The sequence below is a fragment of the Bos taurus genome, chromosome 19 (genome assembly GCF_002263795.3).
Source record: "Bos taurus isolate L1 Dominette 01449 registration number 42190680 breed Hereford chromosome 19, ARS-UCD2.0, whole genome shotgun sequence".
Classification (NCBI taxonomy): Eukaryota; Metazoa; Chordata; class Mammalia; order Artiodactyla; family Bovidae; genus Bos; species Bos taurus.
In genome coordinates, this window is record NC_037346.1 from 23,955,304 (window position 1) to 23,979,123 (window position 23,820).

Here is a 23,820-nt window from a genome sequence, read left to right on the forward strand (position 1 = left end):
TCTTCATGTAATTGTATACCTCTCCAAAATCTTTCATTAGAGGCTGCACGTGGGAGTCCTTGGAAACTTTGTTTAATTACATTTTCTTGTAGACAAGGTTCGGGTTGTATTTCCTGTTGCTCTGTTTTTACTTGCCGGGGGTTCAGATAACATTTTAGTCCATACCATGACTTCCCATGGTATTCTTTCTTCTTAGGAATAACATTTTTCTCTTGGTGTCATTCTCAGAATCTCTTGTGATTTCAAACTTTATTTACTGGGGTACCCATTGGGGTCAAGGAACTATGGAATAATATATAAGAGAACTATGAAGGAAATAACGCTTTAACACTCAAACATTTGCAGATATTATCTGTGGGCAGTGATTACAGCTTCATTAACATATCAAGAATATCTGACCATTCCTTTCCTCCCAAAGAGAAATGAATCTCTGAATAGAGAAAGAGGCTAAACTGAATTGTTTGTTGGGCAAATTCCAGGCTTGATTAAATCACTTCTCCTTTAAAGATGTCTTTTAAAAGTAGAAATGATATATGAAATATATAAGAGAAAGGAAATATATAAGAGGAAGGAAGTAACAGTTTAAGTGCTTGGAAGAAAAAACTATCCTTGCTAACAGTTTAAGAAAGTGAAGAGAATATTTTTTTCTTTTTTTTTTTTAATTTAATTTTATTTTTTTAACTTCACAATATTTTTTCATGAACTTAAGATATTTTTAAAAAGATAGAGCATAGGTCAGACAAAAATTTAGAAGACAATGAGACTGCTCTGCCGATAGCAGACAGAAATGAAAAAGGTGAAAAACAGAGATTTTAACTGACATTTTAGGCAAAATTAACATCAGAAAAATAAATTAGTAAGAAAAGTAAGAAGGGAAAAAAATCTTGTAAAAGAGAGCTCCTATAAGGCTATTGAAGATTTCTCAGCAGAGATCTTGCAGATCATCAGAAGTATGATAATATATCCAAGGCCTGAATGAAAAAAACTGCCAACCAAGAATAATTTACTCAGAAAAGTTGTTCCTCAGAAACAAATGTGAGAGAAAGACTTTTTCTAACCAACAGAAGCTGACACATTCCATCCTCTTCAGACTTGCTTTACAGGAAATGCTGAAAGGGGTTCTTCAACCTGAAATGCTGCTGCTGCTGCTGCTGCTGCTGCTGCTAGGTCACTTCAGTCTTGTCTGACTCTGTGCGACCCCATAGACGGCAGCCCACCGGGCTCCCCTGTCCCTGGGATTCTCCAGGCAAGAACACTGGAGTGGGTTGCCATTTCCTTCTCCAATGCATGAAAGTGAAAAGTGAAAGGGAAGTCCCTCAGTCATGTCTGACTCTTCACGACCCCATGGATTGCAGCCTACCAGGCTCCTCTGTCCATGGGATTTTCCAGGCAAGAGTACTGGAGTGGGGTGCTGTTGCCTTCTCCACAACCTGAAATGAAAGGTCACTAATTATTAACATAAAAACGTATGAAAATATCCAACACCCTGGTAAAGATAAACACCGAGTCAGATTCAGGTTCTATAATGGAGTGGTGTGGTAACCATTTAACGCTAGTTAAAAGACAAAAGCATTACAATAGCTATAGGCAAAATACACAATTTAAAAAGAAGTAAATTATAATATCAAATATATAAAGACAGAGAGTAAAACAGCAAGATTTTTGTTTGTGATTTAAATTGTTGTCAGTGTAAGATAGACATTTACATCTGTGTGATGTTTCATGTAGGCCTCATGGTAATCACATGGTAAAAATCTACAATAGATTCACAAAAGATAAGAGAGGAAGGAATAAAAGCATATTACTGCGGAAAAGCATCAATTGACAAAGGAAAGCAGCAAGAGTGAAAGAAAGGAACAAGAGAACTACAAAACAACCAAAAAACAATCAGTAAGATGGCACTAGTAAGGCCTTGTTGTTGTTGTTTAGCTGCTGAGCCATGTCTGACTCTTTTGTGACTCCATGGACTGTAGCCCACCAGGCTCCTCTGTCCATGGGATTTCCCATGCAAGGATACTGGACTGGGTTGCCATTTCCTTCTTTAGGGGATTTTCTCAACCCAGGGATCGAACCCTTGTCTCTTGCATCTCTTGCATTGGCAGGCAGATTTTTTGATCACTGCATCACCTGGGAAGCTTATGACCCAGAACCTAAAGCAACAGAAGAGATAGATACACAATGTGAAGCTTCTTCTACAACAAGAGGCAGTTAAGGGACACAAGGGATCTCCCTCTGGGGGGACCCCACAGGGTTCTGCTCAGTTACAGAGATGCAGAGCCAAAGATATTGTGTCTTAGCACAGATATACCAGATGTGTGAAAATGTAAATCCATGTGTTGCTGACACCGTGCCTGCTTTTGGACATGACAGAATCTAATGGAACCTAGCAGACCTGAATGATCTTGCCCTGAGAGGTCATATATGGCTTCTGGGAAGGGGGAGGACATTGGAGAATGGAGTTCAAAATGACTGCAGCCTCCGATATGTCCTCACATTGGTTATGAGGAAATGCTCTTGTTGAAGAGTTTCCCTGGGGCAGCTTTCATAGCTTGGTTTCTCAGACTATAATGAAAGGATTTAACATTGGGGTCACAGCCATGTACATCATGGTTATCACTGTATCCTTCAATCTGGTTGCTTAAGTTCAGGCTCATTCTGAAGAGCTGACACCTATCCTACTCAAACTCTTCCAGAAAATTGCAGAGGAAGGTAAACTTCCAAACTCATTCTATGAGGCCACCATCACCCTAATACCAGAACCTGACAAAGATGCCACAAAAAAAGAAAACTACAGGCCAATATCACTGATGAACATAGATGCAAAAATCCTTAATAAAATTCTAGCAATCAGAATCCAACAACACATTAAAAAGATCATACACCATGACCAAGTGGGCTTTATCCCAGAGATGCAAGTATTCTTCAATATCCACAAATCAATCAGTGTAATACACCACATTAACAAATTGAAAAATAAAAGCCATATGATTATCTCAATAGATGCAGAGAAAGCCTTTGACAAAATTCAACATCCATTTATGATAAAAACTCTCCAGAAAGCAGGAATAGAAGGAACATACCTCAGCATAATAAAAGTTATATACGACCAACCCACAGTAAACATTATCCTCAATGGTGAAAAATTGAAAGCATTTCCCCAGAAGTCAGCAACAAGAGAGGGGTGCCCACTCTCACCACTACTATTCAACATAGTTTTGGAAGTTTTGGCCACAGCAATGAGAGCAGAAAAAGAAATAAAAGGAATCCAAATTGGAAAAGAAGTAAAACTCTCACTGTTTGCAGATGACATGATCCTCTACATAGAAAACCCTAAAGACTCCACCAGAAAATTACTAGAGCTAATCAATGAATATAGTAAAGTTGCAGGATATAAAATCAACACACAGAAATCCCTTGCATTCCTATACACTAATAATAAGAAAATAGAGAAATTAAGGAAACAATTCCATTCACCATTGCAGCAAAAACAATAAAATACTTAGGAATATATCTACCTAAAGAAACTAAAGACCTATATATAGAAAACTATAAAACACTGATGAAAGAAATCAAAGAGGGTACTAATAGATGGAGATATATACTGTGTTCATGGATCGGAAGAATCAATATAGTGAAAATGAGTACACTACCCAAAGCAATCTATAGATTCAATGTAACCCCTATCAAGCTACCAACAGTTTTTTTCACAGCGCTAGAACAAATAATTTCACAATTTGTATGGAAATACAAAAAACCTCTAATAGCCGAAGCAATCTTGAGAAAGAAGAATGGAACTGGTGGAATCAACCTGCCTGACTTCAGGCTCTACTACAAAGCCACAGTCATCAAGACAGTGTGGTACTGGCACAAAGACAGAAATATAGATCAATGGAACAAAATAGAAAGCCCAGAGATAAACCCACGCACCTATGGACACCTTATCTTTGACAAAGGAGGCAAGAATATACAATGCAGAAAAGACAATCTCTTTAACAAGTGGTGCTGGGAAAACTGGTCAACCATTTGTAAAAGAATGAAACTAGAACACTTTCTAACACCATACACAAAAATAAACTCAAAATGGGTTAAAGATCTAAATATAAGACCAGAAACTATAAAACTCTTAGAGGAGAACATAGGCAAAACACTCTCCGACATACATCACAGTAGGATCCTCTATGACCCACCTCCAAGAATATTGGAAACAAAAACAAAAATAAACATTTGGATCAAATTAAAAGTAAAAGCTTCTGCACAACAAAAGAAACTATAAGCAAGGTGAAAAGACAGCCTTCAGAATGGGAGAAAATAATAGCAAATGAAGCAACTGACAAACAACTAATCTCAAAAATAGACAAGCAACTCCTGCAGCTCAATTCCAGAAAAATAAATGACCCAATCAAAAAATGGACCAAGAACTAAATAGATATTTCTTCAAATAAGACATACAGATGGCTAACAAACACATGAAAAGATGCTCAACATCACTCATTATCAGAGAAATGCAAATCAAAATCACAATGAGGTACCATTTCAGGCCAGTCAGAATGGCTGCTATCCGAAAGTCTACAAGCAATAAATGCTGGAGAGGATGTGGAGAAAAGGGAACCCTCTTACACTGTTGGTGGAAATGCAAACTAGTACAGCCACTATGGAGAACAGTGTGGAGATTCCTTAAAAAACTGGAAAGAGAACTACCATACGACCCAGCAATCCCACTGCTGGGCATACACACTGAGGAAACCAGAATTGAAAGAGACACGTGTACCCCAATGTTCATCACAGTGCTGTTTATAATAGCCAGGACATGGAAGCAACCTAGATGTCCATCAGCAGATGAATGGATAAGAAAGCTGTAGTACATATACACAATGGAGTATTACTCAGCCATTAAAAAGAGTACATTTGAATCAGTTCTAATGAGGTGGATGAAACTGGAGCCTATTATACACAGTGAAGTAAGCCAGAAAGAAAAACACCAATACAGTACACTAATGCACATATATGGAATTTAGAAAAGTGGTAACCATAACCCTATATGCAAGACAGCAAAAGAGACACAGATGTATAGAACAGTCTTTTGGACTCTGTGGGAGAGGGAGGAGGGGGATGATTTGGGAGAATGGCATTACAATGTATAATATCATATAAGAAACGAATCGCCAGTCCAGGTTCGATGCAGGATACAAGAAGCTTGGGACTGGTGCACTGGGATGACCCAGAGGGATGGTATGGGGAGGGAGGTGGGAAGGGGATTCGGGATTGGGAGCACATGTACACCTGTGGTGGATTCCAATACAATATTGTAAAGTAAAAATAATAATAATAATAAATTAAAAATATAAAAAATAAAAATTAAAAAATAAAACTCTCAAAGCACTTACTTCCTTTACCATGCTTTATGCTTTTGAAGTCATATTTTACATTTCAATATTTTATGTATCACTTTAGTGATTTTAGATTCAGATGATTTTTACTACTTTTGTCTTTTAACCTTCATACTAACTTTATAGGTGATTGACCCGCTAGCTTTATTGTGTGTTTGCCTTTACTGGTGAGATTCTTTCTTTCATAATTTTCTTGTTTCTAGTTACAGCCTTTTCTTTGCTATTTAAAGCAGCTCTTTTAACATTTCATGTAGGGCTGGTTTAATGATCCATAAATGAGCTCCTTTAGATTTTTTTTCTCTGGGAAGTCTTTATCAACTTTGAATTATAACCTTGCCAGGTAGAGTATTCTACACTGTAAGCTTTTTCCTTTCACTACTATAGTAAGTCCCGTACATACGAATGAGTTCCATTCCAAGAGTGCTTTTATATGTACAATTTGTTCTTAAGTCTAGCAAAGTTAGCCTCAGTTCAGTTCAGTCGCTCAGTTGTGCCTGACTCTTTGTGACCCCATGAATTGCAACACGCCAGGCCTCTCTGTCCATCACCAACTCCTGGAGTTCACTCAAATTCACATCCATCGAGTCAGTGATGCCATCCAGCCATTGCATCCTCTGTCGTCCCCTTCATGTCCTGCCCCCAATCCCTCCCACCATCAGAGTCTTTTCCAATGAGTCAACTCTTCGCATGAGGTGGCCAAAGTACTGGAGTTTCAGCTTCAGCATCATTCCTTCCAAAGAACACCCAGGGCTGATCTCCTTCAGAATGGACTGGTTGGATCTCCTTGCAGGCCAAGGGACTCTCAAGAGTCTTCTCCAACACATCAAAAAGCATAAATTCTTCAGCACTCAGCCTTCTTCACAGTCCAACTCTCACATCCATACATGACCACAGGAAAAACCGTACCCTTGACTAGACGGACCTTTGTTGGCAAAGTAATGTCTCTGCTTTTGAATATGCTATCTAGGTTGGTCATAACTTTCCTTCCAAGGAGTAAGCGTCTTTTAATTTCATGGCTGCAATTACCATCTGCAGTGATTTTGGAGCCCCCCCAAAATAAAGTCTGACACTGTTTCCCCTGTTTCCCCATCTATTTCCCATGAAGTGATGGGACCGGATGCCATGATCTTCGTTTTCTGAATATTGAGCTTTAAGCCAACTTTTTCACTCTCCTCTTTCACTTTCATCAAGAGGCTTTTGAGTTCCTCTTCACTTTCTGCCATAAGGGTGGTGTCATCTGCATATCTGAGGTTATTGATATTTCTCCTGGCAATCTTGATTTCAGCTTGTGCTTCTTCCAGTCTGGTGTTTCTCATGCTATACTCTGCATATAAGTTAAATAAGCAGGGTGACAATATACAGCCTTGATGTACTCCTTTTCCTATTTGGAACCAGTCTGTTGTTCCATGTCTAGTTCTAACTGTTGCTTCCCGACCTGCATACAGATTTCTCAAGAGGCAGGTCAGGTGGTCTGGTATTCCCATCTCTTTCAGAATTAATGGACTGGAATGGGTGAATTTAACTCATACGACCATTATATCGACTACTGCGGGCAGGAATCCCTCAGAAGAAATGGAGTAGCCATCATGACCAACAAAAGAGTCTGAAATGCAGTACTTGGATGCAATCTCCAAAATGACAGAATGATCTCTGTTCGTTTCCAAGGCAGACCATTCAACATCACAGTAATCCAAGTCTATGCCCCAACCAGTAACACTGAAGAAGCTGAAGTTGAACAGTTCTATGAAGACCTACAAGACCTTTTAGAACTAACACCCCAAAAAGATGTCCTTTTCATCATAGGGGATTGGAGTGCAAAAGTAGGAAGTCAAAAAACACCTGGAGTAACAGGCAAATTTGGCCTTGGAATATGGAATGAAGCAGGGCAAAGACTAATAGAGTTTTGTCAAGAAAATGCACTGGTCATAGCAAGCACCCTCTTCCAACAACACAACAGAAGACTCTACACGTGGACTTCACCAGATGGTCAACACCGAAATCAGATTAATTATATTCTTTGCAGCCAAAGATAGAGAAGCTCTATACAGTCAACAAAAACAAGACCAGGAGCTGACTGTGGCTCAGATCATGAACTCCTTATTACCAAATTCAGATTTAAATTGAAGAAAGTAGGGAAAACAACTAGACCGTTGAGGTATGACCTAAATCAAATCCTTTATGATTATACAGTGGAAGTGAGAAATAGATTTAAGGGCCTAGATCTGATAGAGTGCCTGATGAACTATGGACTGAGGTTCGTGACATTGTACAGGAGACAGGGATCAAGATCATCTCCATGTAAAAAAAATGCAAACAAGCAAAATGGCTGTCTGGGGAGGCCTTACAAATAGCTGTGAAAAGAAGAGAAGTGAAAAGCAAAGGAGAAAAGGAAAGATATAAGCATCTGAATGCAGAGTTCCAAAGAATAGCAAGAAGAGATAAGAAAGCCTTCCTCAGTGATCAATGCAAAGAAATAGAGGAAAACAACAGAATGGGAAAGACTAGAGATCTCTTCAAGAAAATTAGAGATACCAAAGGAACATTTCATGCAAAGATGGGCTCAATAAAGGACAGAAATGGTATGGATCTAACAGAAGCAGAAGATATTAAGAAGAGGTGGCAAGAATACACAGAAGAACTGTACAAAAAAGATCTTCATGAACCAGATAATCACGATGGTGTGATCAGTGACCTAGAGCCAGACATCCTGGAATGTGAAGCCAAGTGGGCCTTAGAAAGCATCACTACGAACAAAGCTAGTGGAGGTGATGGAATTCCAGTGGAGCTATTTCAAATCCTGAAAGATGATGCTGTGAAAGTGCTGCACTCAATATGCCAGCAAACTTGGAAAAGTCAGCAGTGGCCACAGGACTGGAAAAGGTCAGTTTTTGTTCCAATCCCAAAGAAAGGCAATGTCAAAGAACGCTCAAACTACTGCACAATTGCATTCATCTCACACACTAGTAAAGTAATGCTCAAGATTCTCCAAGCCAGGCTTCAGCAATACGTGAACCGTGAACTTCTTGATGTTCAAGCTGGTTTTAGAAAAGGCAGAGAAACCAGAGATCAAATTGCCAACATCTGCTGGATGATGGAAAAAGCAAGAGAGTTCCAGAAAAACATCTACTTCTGCTTTATTGACTCTGCCAAAGCTTTTGACTGTGTGGATCACAATAAACTGTGGGAAGTTAGCTTAGGTACCCAATTAACACAATCTGATATATAGTTGGAGCATGCTGCATGTTGCTAAGTCGCTTCAGTCATATCTGACTCTTCATGAGCCCATCAACTGTAGCCTGCCAGGCTCCTCTGTCCATGGGATTATCTGGCAAGAATACTGGAGTGGGTTGCCCTGCTCTCCTCCAGGGGATCTTCTCAACCCAGGAATCAAACCCACATCTCTTACAACTCCTTCATTGGCAGATGAGTTCTTTACCAGTAGTGCCCCCTGGGAAGCCCATATAGTACTGTACTGTAAAAGGTTTCTAATACCTTGCACACAAATAACACATAAAAAACAAACACACACACAAAAAACATTTTTAATCTTACAGTGCCATACCTTGAAAAGTACAGTAGTACAGTATAACAGCTGGCATACAGGGGCTGGCATCAAGTGAACAGGCAGGACGAGTTAGTGACTGGAGGTGGGAGAAGGGGTGGGAGATGGGAGAGCTAAAGGCTCATCAGCAAGGGCAGATGGAAGGCAAGCTGTACTTTCACTCATGCCCGATGTTGATGACACAGCTTCTGGTTCCTTGCTGGATTCTATTTTATCTACTAACTTATGTGATTGGACATGAAAACGCACATTCACATCTTCGAAAGTTCAAAACTTAAAGGTTTGTATGTAGGGGACGTACCGTATCATGCTAATCCTTTCTGGCCTATAAAGTTTCTGAAGAAAAATCAGCTGATAGTCTTATGGGGGTTCCCTTGTACATAACTAGTTGTTTCTTACTGCTTTTAAGACTCTCTCTATATCTTTCACTTCTGGCATTTCAGTTATAATGTGCCATCATGTGGGTGTCTTTGGTCATCCTGTTTGGGACATTCTGTGTCTCTTGGACTTGGATGTCAATTTCCTTCACCAGGTGAGGGAAGTTTTAAATTCATTTTTGGCTGTGCTCGGTCTTTGTTGCTGCATGCAGGCTTTCTCTTGTTGTGGTAAGCAGGAGCTACTCTCCAGCTGCAATGGGAGAGCTTCTCATTCGGTGGCTTCTCTTGTGGTGGCGTGGGGCTCTAGAGCTTGCAGGATTCAGTAGTTGTGGCACGGGGGCTTAGTTGCCCCGCAGCATGTGGAATCTTTCCAGACCAGGGATTGAACCTGTGTTCCCTGCATTGGCAGGCAGATTCATATCCACTGGACCACCAGGCAAGTTCCTAGGGAAGGTTAGTCAGCCCAAGAGATAGGCAGTTAGTAACTTTTCAGAAAGGAAATCCCAGTGCTGCTGGACCACATCCTTCCCCCTTTTCAGCAATGCTCCTGAGGGGATGCAAAGGGCATGGGGCAATTACTAAGCTTCAAACTCCCACAGGACCCCTGAGAGGGCTCTCCCTGAGGCTACCTGGGAAATACATAAATAGCACAATTGCCCCTATAGCCCAGAGCTGGGAACCCTAGGGTTCCTCTGGAGGTCCTGGTGTCAGTGAACAGAAACACCCCCATCTGCACCCTGCTCCAGAAGCAGGCAACCTGGACACGAGCCTGTTCTTACATTCTTTGCTCCACACAGGAACAGCCTCTGAGTACTCAAGCAGATTTTTCATGTTAATTTCCAATGATGTAGACCATTGAAGAAGAAGCAGTAGGTCACCCTTGATGAACACGGGCAGGAAGGTAAGCTCCACAGCTGGGGTGGAACACAAGCCCCAGTACAGCCCCCATGCACAATAGCAGACACTGCCCAAGCTGTCCTGGTGCAGTGAGGACTGTGAAGGTATAAAGCATTCTCTCCATCTCTGAAATGTCAGGTCAAGAAGGGAGGAAAGACCTAAGTATTTGTTAAGAAAAGCATAATGAAATCTTGACACTTGCATAGTTTGGGAGGAAGGATGACGTCAATCTAAAAGTCTTTTCCACCAGAAGACGAGAGATTCCCCAGGCAGTTTGTGGGAGCTGCCTAAAATGAGGGGCAGTAAAGAGGTGATGGGGAACACCAGGCAAAGTAGTTTCCCTGCAGGCTGGTATGCCCAGAAGGGCTCCACAGAGACAACAGTGGGGGTTATTATTTATTGATTTATTTATGGCTGTCCTGGGTCTTTGTTTTCTCTAGTTGCGGCGAGCAGGGGCTACCCACTAGTTGCGGTGCTCGGGCTTCTCACTGCAGCGGCTTCTCTGGGTGCAGAGCGCAGGCTCTGGGACGTCAGGCTTCAGTAGTCGCTGCACGTGTTCCTGTAGTTGCAGCTCCTGAGTTCTAGAGCACAAGCTCAGTAGTTGTGGTGCACAGGCTTAGTGGCTCTGCCATATGTGGAGTCTTCCCAGATCAAGGATAGAACCCGTGCCTCCTGCATTGGCAGGCAGATTCTTAACCACTGAGCCACAGCAGGGAAGCCAGGGAAGCCTAGCAGGGGAATTTAGAACCAGCCCCCCCGTCTCTGCCCCGTGGACAGTGTGAAGGACATTTTCTTTTACATGCAGAAAAGTCCAAGGTGAATCTTCTAGGATGGCTGAGGATTTCATATTTGATTAATAGCCCCTGCAGGGAAACTCAGAAAGCTGGGCACTCTGAAAAGGGGAGTCAGTGTTTTGACTGAGAAATGCCTTCCCATGAGACCGATTCTTGGTATTGGATTGCCCAAGCTTGGATGGATTTGGGAATGTGCACCCTCGGTCAAGGCAAGGCTGAAGCTGGTCTGCTGTCAGTACAGAGTTCTGGACTCCTTGAATGTAGGGCCCATGGGTATAGTACCCCTCCTTCCATCCACACAGGAATTCAGGGAAGCTGCCTCTTTGCTTCTCTTGTGTTTGTGGAACTCAGTTTTCTGAAGGTAAAATAGAGGCATTGAATTCTGCCTCCTCCAGTGTTCATGCCTTCACACACTCAGACATGGTCGATTTCTTGAACCTTTCTTTGGTACCAGGCGTTATCTTAGACACCGAGGAAGCACATGGTGAACAGAACACACAGGGACCCTCAATCCCCAAAGGTTTCATTCTGGTGTTAAAGCCTGGACTTAAAGAAGTAGGTATTGTAAATTATAGTGGTGTTGGACGAGGTGTGTGAAGGTTGACATCAGAACACCAGCAAGATGCAAGAAGCTGGAGAAGTCCTCCTACGGATGTTTGTGCTGGAATCCCAGGGATGAGCAGGACCCAAGGCAGAAACAGGTGGGTGGGAAGCGGTGCTGGAGACTGCTCCAGGCAGAAGGAAGGATAACTGAGAACATCCAGTGGTGAGGACTGACAGGAAGGTGATTTTGAGGGGATCTTGTGTGTTTAGGAAGCTGATATATATCATATTTGGTGCTAGCAGAGCAGGCAGTGTCAGATGGTAGTGTTGAATGGACAGGTCACAGGGAGATAGTCAGGATCAAGCAGGCACTGATGGAGGGAACTCAGGGCACCCAGGATGGCGTCTGTTGGCCATCAGTGGAAGAGCATGGGGATGAACAGCTAGTTGGCCAGTAGGATGCTATTCAAGCCCAACTGTCAGCTCTTCCTGGCCTTTCTCCCTTCTAAAGGACAATATACCAGTGGCAGTAGAAGTCACAAGAATGAAGAGCAGATCCAGATTCTGCTAGTGAGCAGAGTATGACCTTGGGGCACCTCACTCAGCATCTCTGAACCTCAGTTTCCTCTTAGCAAAGGATGACAGCAGTGTCTGCCTCCAGTGGCCCTGGAATTTAGGATATTCTTGGGTCAGGGCTTCTGGTCAGTTCAGTTGCTTAGTTGTGTCCAATTCTTTGTGACCCCATGGACTGCAGCACACCAGGCTTCCCTGTGCATCACCAACTCCCAAAGCTTGCTCAAACTCATGTCCATCGAGTCGGCGATGCCATCCAACCATCTCATCCTCTGTCATCCCCTTCTCCTCCCCCCTTCAGTCTTTCCCAGCATTAGGGTCTCTTCCAATGAGTCAGTTCTATGCATCAGGTGCTCAAAGCATTGGGCTTCTGGTAGGATGCACTGATGGAAGTTCTGTTCCTTTAACACTGTCCTCCCCCTGCCCCCCTTCCCTGGTATCCTTCCCTTCCTCTGCAGGGAGGCTCTGGCAGGAACCTGCTCTACTGTTTGACCTTTTTAATTGTAGTATAATTGCTTTACAATGTTATGTTAGTTTCTGCTGTACAATAACATGAATCAGCTATCTTGCTGTTTGACTTTATAGGAGATGCTCTTTTCCTGGGAGTGTCTGGCTCTGAGCTTGTGGAGTTAGACATGCAGCCTGGTGCGCTGCGTCCTGCCTGGTCCAGGTGAGCGGTCGCTCCTTCCTGGTGTGTCAGCCCCTCCTCTTTCTGGCCTCTATAGGCATCACTTACCCTCCTCCCCTCTCCCTGCTTCTGTGTGTTGCTCTTGGGAACACATTGCTGACGGACATGCTAGTTTGTACTTTTTTTTTTTTTTTAACTTTACAATATTGTATTGGTTTGCCATATATCAAAATGAATCCACGACAGGTATACCTGTGTTCCCCATTCTGAACCCTCCTCCCTCCTCCCTGCCCGTACCATCCCTCTGGGTCGTCCCAGTGCACCAGCACCAAGCATCCAGTATCGTGCATAGAACCTGGACTGGCGACTCGTTTCATATATGATATTATACATGTTTCAATGCCATTCTGCCAAATCATCCCACCCTCTCCCTCTCCCACAGAGTCCAAAAGACTGTTCTATACATCAGTGTCTCTTTTGCTGTCTCGTATACAGGGTTATTGTTACCATCTTTATAAATTCCATATATATGCGTTAGTATACTGTATTGGTGTTTTTCTTTCTGGCTTACTTCACTGTGTATAATAGGGTCCAGTTTCATCCACCTCATTAGAACTGATTCAAATGTATTCTTTTTAATGGCTGAGTAATACTCCATTATGTATATGTACCACAGCTTTCTTATCCATTCATCTGCTGATGGACATCTAGGTTGCTTCCATGTCCTGGCTATTATAAACAGTGCTGCAATGAACATTGGGGTACATGTGTCTCTTTCAATTCTGGTTTCCTCAGTGTGTATGCCCAGCAGTGGGATTGCTGGATTATAAGGCAGTTCTATTTCCAGTTTTTTAAGGACTCTCCACACTGTTCTCCATAGTGGCTGTACTAGTTTGCATTCCCACCAACAGTGTAAGAGGGTTCCCTTTTCTCCACACCCTCTCCAACTCAGCACTGGGTCTGTGTTGTGGAGGAAAAAAGCTCCCCTTGTTCTTTGTGTTACTTGCACTGCCTCCCTGTGGGACGTTGTGGATCTGCATCCCTCTGCTGTGCTTTTACTGATGAAGTTGAATGACTGTGATGTGTTCCAGTTCAAAGCAAAAACTTTAAGAATTGCTGTGCTGGGACTTCCCTGGGGGTTCAGTGGCTAAGAATCCATTTTCACAATTCAGGGGGCCTGGGTCTGATCCCTGCTCGAGGAACTAGATTCTACACGCCATAGCTGAAGATCTTATGCCACAACACAGACCCAGTGCTGCCAAGTAACTACATGTTAAAAAAAAAAAAAAAAAAGAATCACTGTGCATTTCCATAAGCTCCCTTGCTCTTTCCTCCAAAGATGGGCTGCTTCTTCGGCCTGGATCTCAAATGAAGAAGATACATGAAGCAATGCTAGTCAGAGCCACCCGCAACTTGCAGCTGACTTGTAACGTGTGTGCAAGCTCAGTAGTATCTGACTCTTTTGAGATCCCATGGACTGTAGCCCACCAGGCTCCTCTGTCAGTGGAATTTCCCAGGCAAGAATACTGGAGTGGGTTGCCATTTCCTACTCCAGGAGGTCTTCCCAACCCAGGGATAGAACCTGCGTCTCCTGTGTCTCCTGCATTGGCAGGTGGATTCTTTACCACTGAGCCATGTGGGAAACCCCAACATCCATCATAAGTGAGGAAATAAATCTTTGTTTTTTTAAGCCACTGAGATTTGAGGGAAGTTCCTATCGTGGTATTACCAGGAGAAAAATGATTACCATAGCATTTTTTCTTCTTTCTGGAATGTTGCTGGCTTAGACTTTCCATCTCTACCAGGGTAATTTTTGGTGCATTTCATTCTCCAGAGGAAAATGTGAGTTTACAATGGAGGAATCATTTCATTTAGAATTACACATTTGTTTGCATGGCCTCTTGCTAAATAGTACAGTGACTTTAAATAATTTGCTTTCTCAGTTTTTTATTCCCCTTGTCATTACTTGTTCTCTCTAGTTGTGTTTTTTCTCCCTGCCCTCTCATTTTTTTCTTGAGTAGGTTAGAAAGTGGCTTATCTCTCTTTTAAGTTTTTTTGAAGAAGTTAAAAAGTTTAAGAGCTTTATTGATATGCAATTCAATGAATAATATATAATATATATAATGCAATTCACCCATTCGAATTATACAGTTCAATGACTTTTTATGTTCAATATCCACTGAACAGTGCAGTTATCACCACAACCAATTTTACATTTCATAACCCCTGAAATGAAGCCATACATTCCTTAGCACCCTGCACCAACTCACCCATCCCTCCCAGCCTTCAGTTCAGTTCATTTCAGTTCAGTCGCTCAGTCATGTCCGACTCTTTGCGACCCCATGAATCGCAGCACACCAGGCCTCCCTGTCCATCACCATCTCCTGGAGTTCATTCAAATTCACGTCCATCGAGTCAGTGATGCCATCCAACCATCTCACCCTCCGTCGTCCCCTTTTCCTCCTGCCCCCAATCCCTCCCAACATCAGAGTCTTTTCCAATGAGTCAACTCTTCGCATGAGGTGGCCAAAGTACTGGGAGTTTCAGCTTTAGCATCAGTCCTTCCAAAGAACACCCAAGACTTATCTCCTTTAGAATGGACTGGTTGGATCTCCTTGCAGTCCAAGAGACTCTCAAGAGTCTTCTCCAACACCACAGTTCAAAAGCATCAATTCTTCGGTGTTCAGCTTTCTTCAAGTCCAACTCTCACATCCATACATGACCACTGGAAAAACCAAAGCCTTGTCTAGACGGACCTTTGTTGGCAAAGTAATGTCTCTGCTTTTGAATATGCATTCTAGATTGGTCATAACTTTCCTTTCAAGGAGTAAGTGTCATTTATTTTTATTTATTTATTTTACTAGCACCAACAAGCAACTTTATTTTTTTTTAATTTTATTTTATTTTTAAACTTTACAATATTGTATTAGTTTTGCCAAATATCGAAATGAATCCGCCACTGGTATACATGTATTCCCAATCCTGAACCCTCCTCCCTCCTCCCTCCCCATACCATCCCTCTGGGCTGTCCCAGTGCACCAGCCCAAGCATCCAGTATCATGCATTGAACCTGGACTGGCGACTCGTTTCATACATGATATTATACATGTTTCAATGCCATTCTCCCAAATCTTCCCACCCTCTCCCTCTCCTACAGAGTCCATAAGACTGACAGTGTCTCTTTTGCTGTCTCGTACACAGGGTTATTGTTAACCATCTTTCTAAATTCCATATATATGCATTAGTATACTGTATTGGTGTTTTTCTTTCTGGCTTACTTCACTCTGTATAATAGGCTCCAGTTTCATCCACCTCATTAGAACTGATTCAAATGAATTCTTTATGTATACCTGTGGTGGATTCATTTTGATATTTGGCAAAACGAATACAATTATGTAAAGTTTAAAAATAAAATAAAATTTAAAAAAATAATAAAATAAAATTAAAAAAAAATAAATAAAGGCTGAGTAATACTCCATTGCGTATATGTACCACAGCTTTCTTATCCATTCATCTGCTGATGGACATCTAGGTTGCTTCCATGTCCTGGCTATTATAAACAGTGCTGCGATGAACATTGGGGTACACATGTCTCTTTCCCTTCTGGTTTCTTCAGTGTGTATGCCCAGCAGTGGGATTGCTGGATCATAAGGCAGTTCTATTTCCAGTTTTTTAAGGACTCTCCACACTGTTCTCCATAGTGGCTGTACTAGTTTGCATTCCCACCAACAGTGTAAGAGGGTTCCCTTTTCTCCACACCCTCTCCAGCATTTATTGCTTGTAGACTTTTGGATCGCAGCCATTCTGACTGGCGTGAAATGGTACCTCATTGTGGTTTTGATTTGCATTTCTCTGATAATGAGTGATGTTGAGCATCTTTTCATGTGTTTGTTAGCCATCTGTATGTCTTCTTTGGAGAAATGTCTATTTAGTTCTTTGGCCCATTTTTTTGATTGGGTCATTTATTTTTCTGGAGTTGAGCTGTAGGAGTTGCTTGTATATTTTTGAGATTAGTTGTTTGTCAGTTGCTTCATTTGCTATTATTTTCTCCCATTCTGAAGGCTGCCTTTTCACCTTGCTAATACTTTCCTTTGTTGTGCAGAAGCTTTTAAGTTTAATTAGGTCCCATTTGTTTATTTTTGCTTTTATTTCTAATATTCTGGAAGGTGGGTCATAGAGGATCCTGCTGTGATGTATGTCGGAGAGTGTTTTGCCTATGTTCTCCTCTAGGAGTTTTATAGTTTCTGGTCTTACGTTTAGATCTTTAATCCATTTTGAGTTTATTTTTGTGTATGGTGTTAGAAAGTGTTCTAGTTTCATTCTTTTACAAGTGGTTGACCAGATTTCCCAGCACCACTTGTTAAAGAGATTGTCTTTAATCCATTGTATATTCTTGCTTTTCAAGGAGTAAGTGTCTTTTAATTTCATGGCTGCAGTCACCATCTGCAGTGATTCTGGGGCCCCCAAAAATAAGTCTGACACTGTTTCCACTCTTTCCCCATCTATTTCCCATGAAGTGATGGGACCAGATGCCATGATCTTCGTTTTCTGAATGTTGAGCTTTAAGCCAATTTTTTCACTCTCCTCTTTCACTTTCATCAAGAGACTTTTTAGTTCCTCTTCACTTTCTGCCATAAGGGTGGTGTCATCTGCATATCTGAGGTTATTGATATTTCTCCCAGCAATCTTGATTCCAGCTTGTGCTTCTTCCAGCCCAGCGCTTCTCATGATGTACTCTGCATAGAAGTTAAATAAGCAGGGTGACAAATAGCCAATCACTAATTTGCTCTCTGTCTCTACAGATTTGCCTATTAGGATATTTCATGTAAACTGAATCACACAATACATTGTTCTTTGTATCTGGCTCCTTGCACTTAGTGTAATGTTTTCAAGATCCATGCATGGTGTTAGCATGGATGAGTGCTTCACTTCTTTTTATTGACAAACACTGATTGACTGTATGGATATGCCACATTTTATTAATCCATTTGCAGGCTCATGATCCTTTTCAGTTCAGTTCAGTTCAGTCGCTCAGTCGTGTCTGACTCTTTGCAACCCCATGAATTGCAGCACACCAGGCCTCCCTGTCCATCACCAACTCCCGGACTTCACTCAGACTCACATCCATCGAGTCAGTGATGCCATCAAGCCATCTCATCCTCTGTCGTCCCCTTCTCCTTCTGCCCCCAATCCCTCCTAGCATCAGAGTCTTTTCCAAACACTCACTCTTCTCATGAGGTGGCCAAAGTATTGGAGTTTCAGCTTCAGCATCAGTCCTTCCAGTGAACACCCAGGACTGATCTCCTTTAGAATGGACTGGTTGGATCTCCTTGCAGTCCAAGGGACTCTCAAGAGTCTTCTCCAACACCACAGTTCAAAAGCATCAATTCTTTGGCACTTGGCTTTCTTCACAGTCCAACTCTCACATCCATACATGACCACTGGAAAAACCATAGCCTTGACTAGACGGACCTTTGTTGGCAAAGTAATGTCTCTGCTTTTGAATATGCTATCTAGGTTGGTCATAACTTTCCTTCCAAGGAGTAAGCGTCTTTTAATTTCATGGCTGCAGTCACCATCTGCAGTGATTTTGGAGCCCCCCAAAATAAAGTCTGACACTGTTTCCACTGTTTCCCCATCTATTTCCCATGAAGTGATGGGCCGGATGCCATGATCTTTGTTTTCTGAATGTTGAGCTTTAAGCCAATTTTTTCACTCTCTTCTTTCATTTTCATCAAGAGGCTTTTGAGTTCCTCTTCACTTTCTGCCATAAGGGTGGTGTCATCTGCATTTCTGAGGTTATTGATATTTCTCCCAGCAATCTTGATTCCAGCTTGTGCTTCTTCCAGCCCAGCATTTCTCATGATGTACTCCGCATAGAAGTTAAATGAGCAGGGTGACAATATACAGTCTTGACATATTCCTTTTCCTATTTGGAACCAGTCTGTTGTTCCATGTCCAGTTCTAACTGTTGCTCCCTGACCTGCATATCGGTTTCTCAAGAGGCAGGTCAGGTGGTCTGGTATTCCCATCTCTTGAAGAATTTTCCACAGTTGATTGTGATCCACACAGTCAAAGGCTTTGGCATACTCAATAAAGCAGAAATAGACATTTTTCTGGAACTCTCTTCCTTTTTCCATGATCCAGCAGATGTTGGCAATTTGATGTCTGGTTCCTCTACCTTTTCTAAAACCAGCTTGAACATCTGGAAGTTCACGGTTCACGTATTGCTGAAGCCTGGTTTGTAGAATTATGAGCATTACTTTACTAGCATGCACTCAATATGCCAGCAAATTTGACAATTCATTCCAATCCCAAAGATCCTTTTCAGATTTGGTCTATTATGAATAATGCTGCAATGAACATTTGCGCACACGTTTTTGTGTGGACATATGTTTTCATTTCTCTTGGGTATATACCTGAGAGTGATATTGCTGGGTCATATGAAAATTCTTCGTTTAGCTTTTTGAGAAACTTCCAGACTGTTTTGCAAAGGGAAAGAACTGTTTTACATTCCCATGAACAGTTTTTAAGGACCCCAATTTCTCCATATCTTTGACAACACTTGTTATCCTATTTATTGGTTCTAGTCATCCTAGAGGATGTGACGTGCTATCTTGTGGTTTTGATGTGTATTACCTTGAAGCCCAATGGTATTGAACAGTTTTTGTATGCTTATTGCTCATTTGTATACCTTCTTTGGAGAAATGTCTATTAAGATCCTTTACTCGTTTTAAATTTGGGTTAATTTTCTTTCTATTATTAAAAGAACTGTAATTGTTCTTTTTATATTCTAGATAAAAAAAAATCTCTGGTCAGTGCTCACTTTGGCAGCACATATAGTAAAATTGGGATCATACAGAGAAGATTATCATGACCCCTGTGCGAGGATGACACACAAATTTGTGAAATGTTTCATATTTTTAAAAAGATATCTATCAAGTATGGCAAAATAAATTGAAAATTGGCATAGTATATCTTTGGAAAATGAAATATTATAAACTATTCTATTTATTCACATATTCTTTAATTCCTAGATGATATATTAAGCACCTGCTGTTTATTCATTAATCCAATAAATGTTTATTAAGCCCCCACACAAAAATCTCTGATCAGATATATGATTGGCAAGAATTTTCTCCCATTCTGTGGATTGTCTTCTCACATCTTAATGGTGTACAAATGCTTAAAAAATTGATCTATGTTTACATATGGAAGGAAATATACTAAAGGCAATCAGTCCTGAATATTCATTGGAAGGACTGATGCTGAAACTGAAACTCCAGTATTTTGGCCTCCTGATTCGAAGAACTGACTCGATTGAAAAGACCCTGATGCTGGGAAAGATTGAAGGGGGAGGAGAAGGGGCGACAGAGGATGAGATGGTTGGATGGCATCACCTACTCAATGGACATGGGTTTAGGTAAACTATGGGAATTGCTGATGGACAGGGAGGCCTGGCGTACTGCAACCCATGGGGTTGCAAAGAGTTGGACCCAACTGAGCCACTGAACTGAACTGAACTGATCATATGGAGGAGTCCCATGATTGTCCAGCTGAGCCTACGAAAGGGGAAATAGATTTAATTTTGGAAGTATATTCAAAAGGTCACTTAGTGAACACAGCTAAGATAAAATCTGCAACCTTGTCTTTTTCAACAACAAAGGTGATGTTTTTCCCTCCTTCTGACTGACTGACTCCTTGTCTGACCCTCACTTGCCTTCACACATGGGACAGGAACAGGGTTTTCATGTACTGGACCTCCTCAGGTACTGACATCACTTCCTACTCAAGCAGCTTGGTGTGCGTGCCTAGTCGCTCAATCATGTCTGACTCTTTGTGACCCCATGGACTACAGCTCACCAGGCTTCTCTGTCCATGGGATTCTCCAGGCAAGAATGCTGGAGTGGGTTGTCATGCCCTCCTCCAGGAAATCTTCCTGACCCAGGGATTGAACCCAGGTCTCCTGCATTGCAAGCAGATTCTTTACTGGCTGAGCCTTCTGAACATACAGAATTAAGTTCTAGATCCTTTACTTTCCATTCCAGATATTTCGAATTTGGGTCTTAGTTCCCTTTCCAGCTTTTACCTCAGCCTGGAATCCCACCTCCACCTTATGCTCAAATCTCCAGCTCCCTAGCCCACTGACAAGATCTGCAAGTACATTTATATAGCCTAGAAAGCCTTCCTTTTCTGCCTCAGTCTGCTTTGTAGTAGAGGGGTGTATGTGTGTGTGTGTGTGTGTGTGCATCCAACCAGATTTTGAGATTTTAGACAAAAGGGATTATGATTTCTTCTTTGTTGTTTTAATAACTTGAGTTATCTTTCACATATTTGCTGCTGCTGCTAAGTCGCTTCAGTCGTGTCCGACTCTGTGCGACCCATAGACAGAAGCCCACCAGGCTCCCCCGTCCCTGGGATTCTCCAGGCAAGAACACTGGAGAGGGTTGCCATTTCCTTCTCCAATGCATGAAAGTGAAAAGTGAAAGGGAAGTCGCTTAGTCATGTCTGACTCTTAGTGACGCCATGGACTGCAGCCTACCAGGCTCCTCCGTCCATTGGATTTTCCAGGCAAGAGTACTGGAGTGGGGTGCCATTGCCTTCTCCATTACACATATTTACTAAATAGCTATTTGATTATTAAATTGGTTTCTGGTGGAACAGATAATAGGGCTTTCCTGGTGACTCGAGTAGTAAAGAACTTGCCTGCCAATGCAAGAGATGTGGGTTTGATCCCTGAGTTGGGAAGATCTCCTGGAGGAAGAAATAGCAACCCACTCCAATGACACCTATGGGGTTGCACAGAGTCGGATACGACTGAAGCGACTTAGCAGCAGCAGCAGCAGCAGCAGCAGCAGCAGCAGCTAGTATTCTTGGTGGAAAATTCTATGGACAGAAGAGCCTGGCAGGATACAATCCATAGCGTCACAAAGAGTTGGACACAACCGGGCGACTGAACATGGACACACTAGAATAGATAATAGATTGTGTCTTCAGAATGTTGCCTTTGGACATGACAGACCAGGTCAGATGAAGTCTGGTGTATGAGAGTGATTTGAAGGCAGCTGAATGGGAGATGTGGGGGAACCCTGAATCAAAATTGTATAGAATTTTAAAAGAGGCAGTTGTGTCTATCCCATGAAATTGAAATTTTTCTGAATTTAAGGATTATCGTTGTCTTATTTATCTAGCACTCTACCAGGTCCAGAGTTAGTACCTAATATCTGTGGAATGAATGAATGAAAGGTTCTAGACTTTCCTGTGAATACAGCTGAAGAAGAAACTACAACTAAAGAAAATTGGCACAACAGAATATAGAGAAATAAACCAAGAAATCTAGTTTAATTTCCTTAAACTGTTTCCTACACTTCCTAGAATATTATATCTAGTAGATTTCAGTAAAAATGTTTAGTGTACATAGTATGTGATCAATACAAGTAAATTAAGATCATTCTTGTTTTTCTTCTCTAGAACTAAGAGACTGGCACCCTTAAGGATGGTGTAGAGTGAAATATGCTTAGAGAAGGTTAGTGGGTCTCATCCAAAGTTCCTTTCTCTGACTTCTGGGCTCATGGCAGGAGGGAACCAGAGCAGCGTCTTTGAGTTCCTCCTCTGGGGACTCTCTGAGCAGCCAGAGCAGCAGCACAGGCTCTTCCTGCTCTTCTTGTGGATGTACTTGGTCACGGTGGCTGGGAACCTACTCATCATCCTGGCCATTGGCACTGACACGCGTCTTCACACACCCATGTACTTCTTCCTCGCCAGCCTGTCTTGTGCAGACATCCTTTTCATCTCCACCACTGTCCCCAGGGCCCTGGTGAACATCCAGACCCAGAACAGGTCCATTTCTTATGTAGAATGCCTGACTCAGCTCTACTTTTTCTTGACATTTGGGGACATGGACATATTTATCCTAACTACAATGGCCTATGACCGCTATGTGGCCATCTGCCACCCTCTCCACTACGCCATGGTCATGAGCCGCCGGTGTTGCATCATCCTGGTTACTGCCTGCTGGACCCTTACGAGTCTTGTTGCCATGACGCACACCTTCCTCATATTCCGACTTTCCTTCTGCTCTAAGAAGATCATTCCCGACTTCTTCTGTGATCTGGGACCCCTGATGAAGGTGTCTTGCTCTGACACTCAGGTCAATGAGCGTGTGCTCCTCTTCTTGGGGGGAGCAGTCATTTTAATCCCCTTCGGGCTCATTCTGGTCTCTTATATCCGCATTGTTTCAGCCATCCTCAGGGTCCCCTCTGCCCAAGGAAGGTACAAGGCCTTCTCTACCTGTGGAGCCCACCTTGCTGTTGTTGCCTTGTTCTTTGGGACTGTGATCAGGGCTTATCTGTGGCCCTCATCCTCTTCCTCCAGTTCAATAGAAGAGGATACGGCAGCTGCCGTCATGTACACAGTGGTGACTCCTCTGCTAAACCCCTTCATTTACAGCCTGCGGACCAAGGACATGCAGGGAGCCCTGGGGAGACTTCTCAGGGGCAAAGTCTCCTTCTCCTGTGGTCAGTGACTTTACAGAGAAACTGCAGGTGTCCTTTGTCCCTCAGCGAGGAACATCACAGAAATTTCTACCTCAAGTGTCCCATTTCTAAATCCCACATACATACCTTATTGCCACTTGCTTCCCTTGCCTCTCCACCCTGCGTTTGGTATTACTGAAGAAAATCAAGACTTTTCATCTTTCTTTAATCTGTTAAGAGTTGCTTTTTTTCCACTTATTTTGCTTATAAAATGACTTTTCACAGGAGTGAATGTCTTTTGCAATGTTCATAATTCTAAAAGTTTGCATAACCTCTTATACTAATTTATCAAAAGTTGACCATTCACTTTGCTGTACAGAAGAAACTAACACAACATTGTAAAGCAGCTATACTCTTTAAAAAAAGGTTGATAATGAAGTCATGGAAAGTAGTTCATGATCAAAATAGTAGCAAGTCAGTATTGGGTGGCAAAGAGTTTACAACTTTCAGTGAACAAATGTATTTTTTCCTATAAGAAGAGGAAATTACATAAATATTACATGAAGGTTATGAATCAAAAATGC

At 42.1% G+C, this 23,820-nt stretch overlaps 1 protein-coding gene, 1 long non-coding RNA gene and 1 other non-coding gene across 3 annotated transcripts in view; all 3 read left to right on the forward strand.

The window, feature by feature from the left end:
- Window positions 1-23,820, forward strand: part of LOC132343033 (uncharacterized) — a 109,398-nt gene that overhangs the window by 84,970 nt on the left and 608 nt on the right. The window lies entirely within an intron of this gene.
- Window positions 19,580-19,686, forward strand: LOC112442765 (U6 spliceosomal RNA). Its single transcript, XR_003031060.1, has one exon. It is a non-coding gene; the product is annotated as a U6 spliceosomal RNA (small nuclear RNA).
- Window positions 22,333-23,286, forward strand: OR1P1 (olfactory receptor family 1 subfamily P member 1). Its single transcript, NM_001390026.1, has one exon. The coding sequence runs from the start codon at window positions 22,333-22,335 to the stop codon at window positions 23,284-23,286; it is 954 nt and encodes a 317-aa protein (NP_001376955.1).

Excerpts from the sequence above, each read along its gene's own strand:
- OR1P1 (NM_001390026.1), top strand. The coding sequence starts at position 22,333 with ATGGCAGGAGGGAACCAGAGCAGCGTCTTTGAGTTCCTCCTCTGGGGA.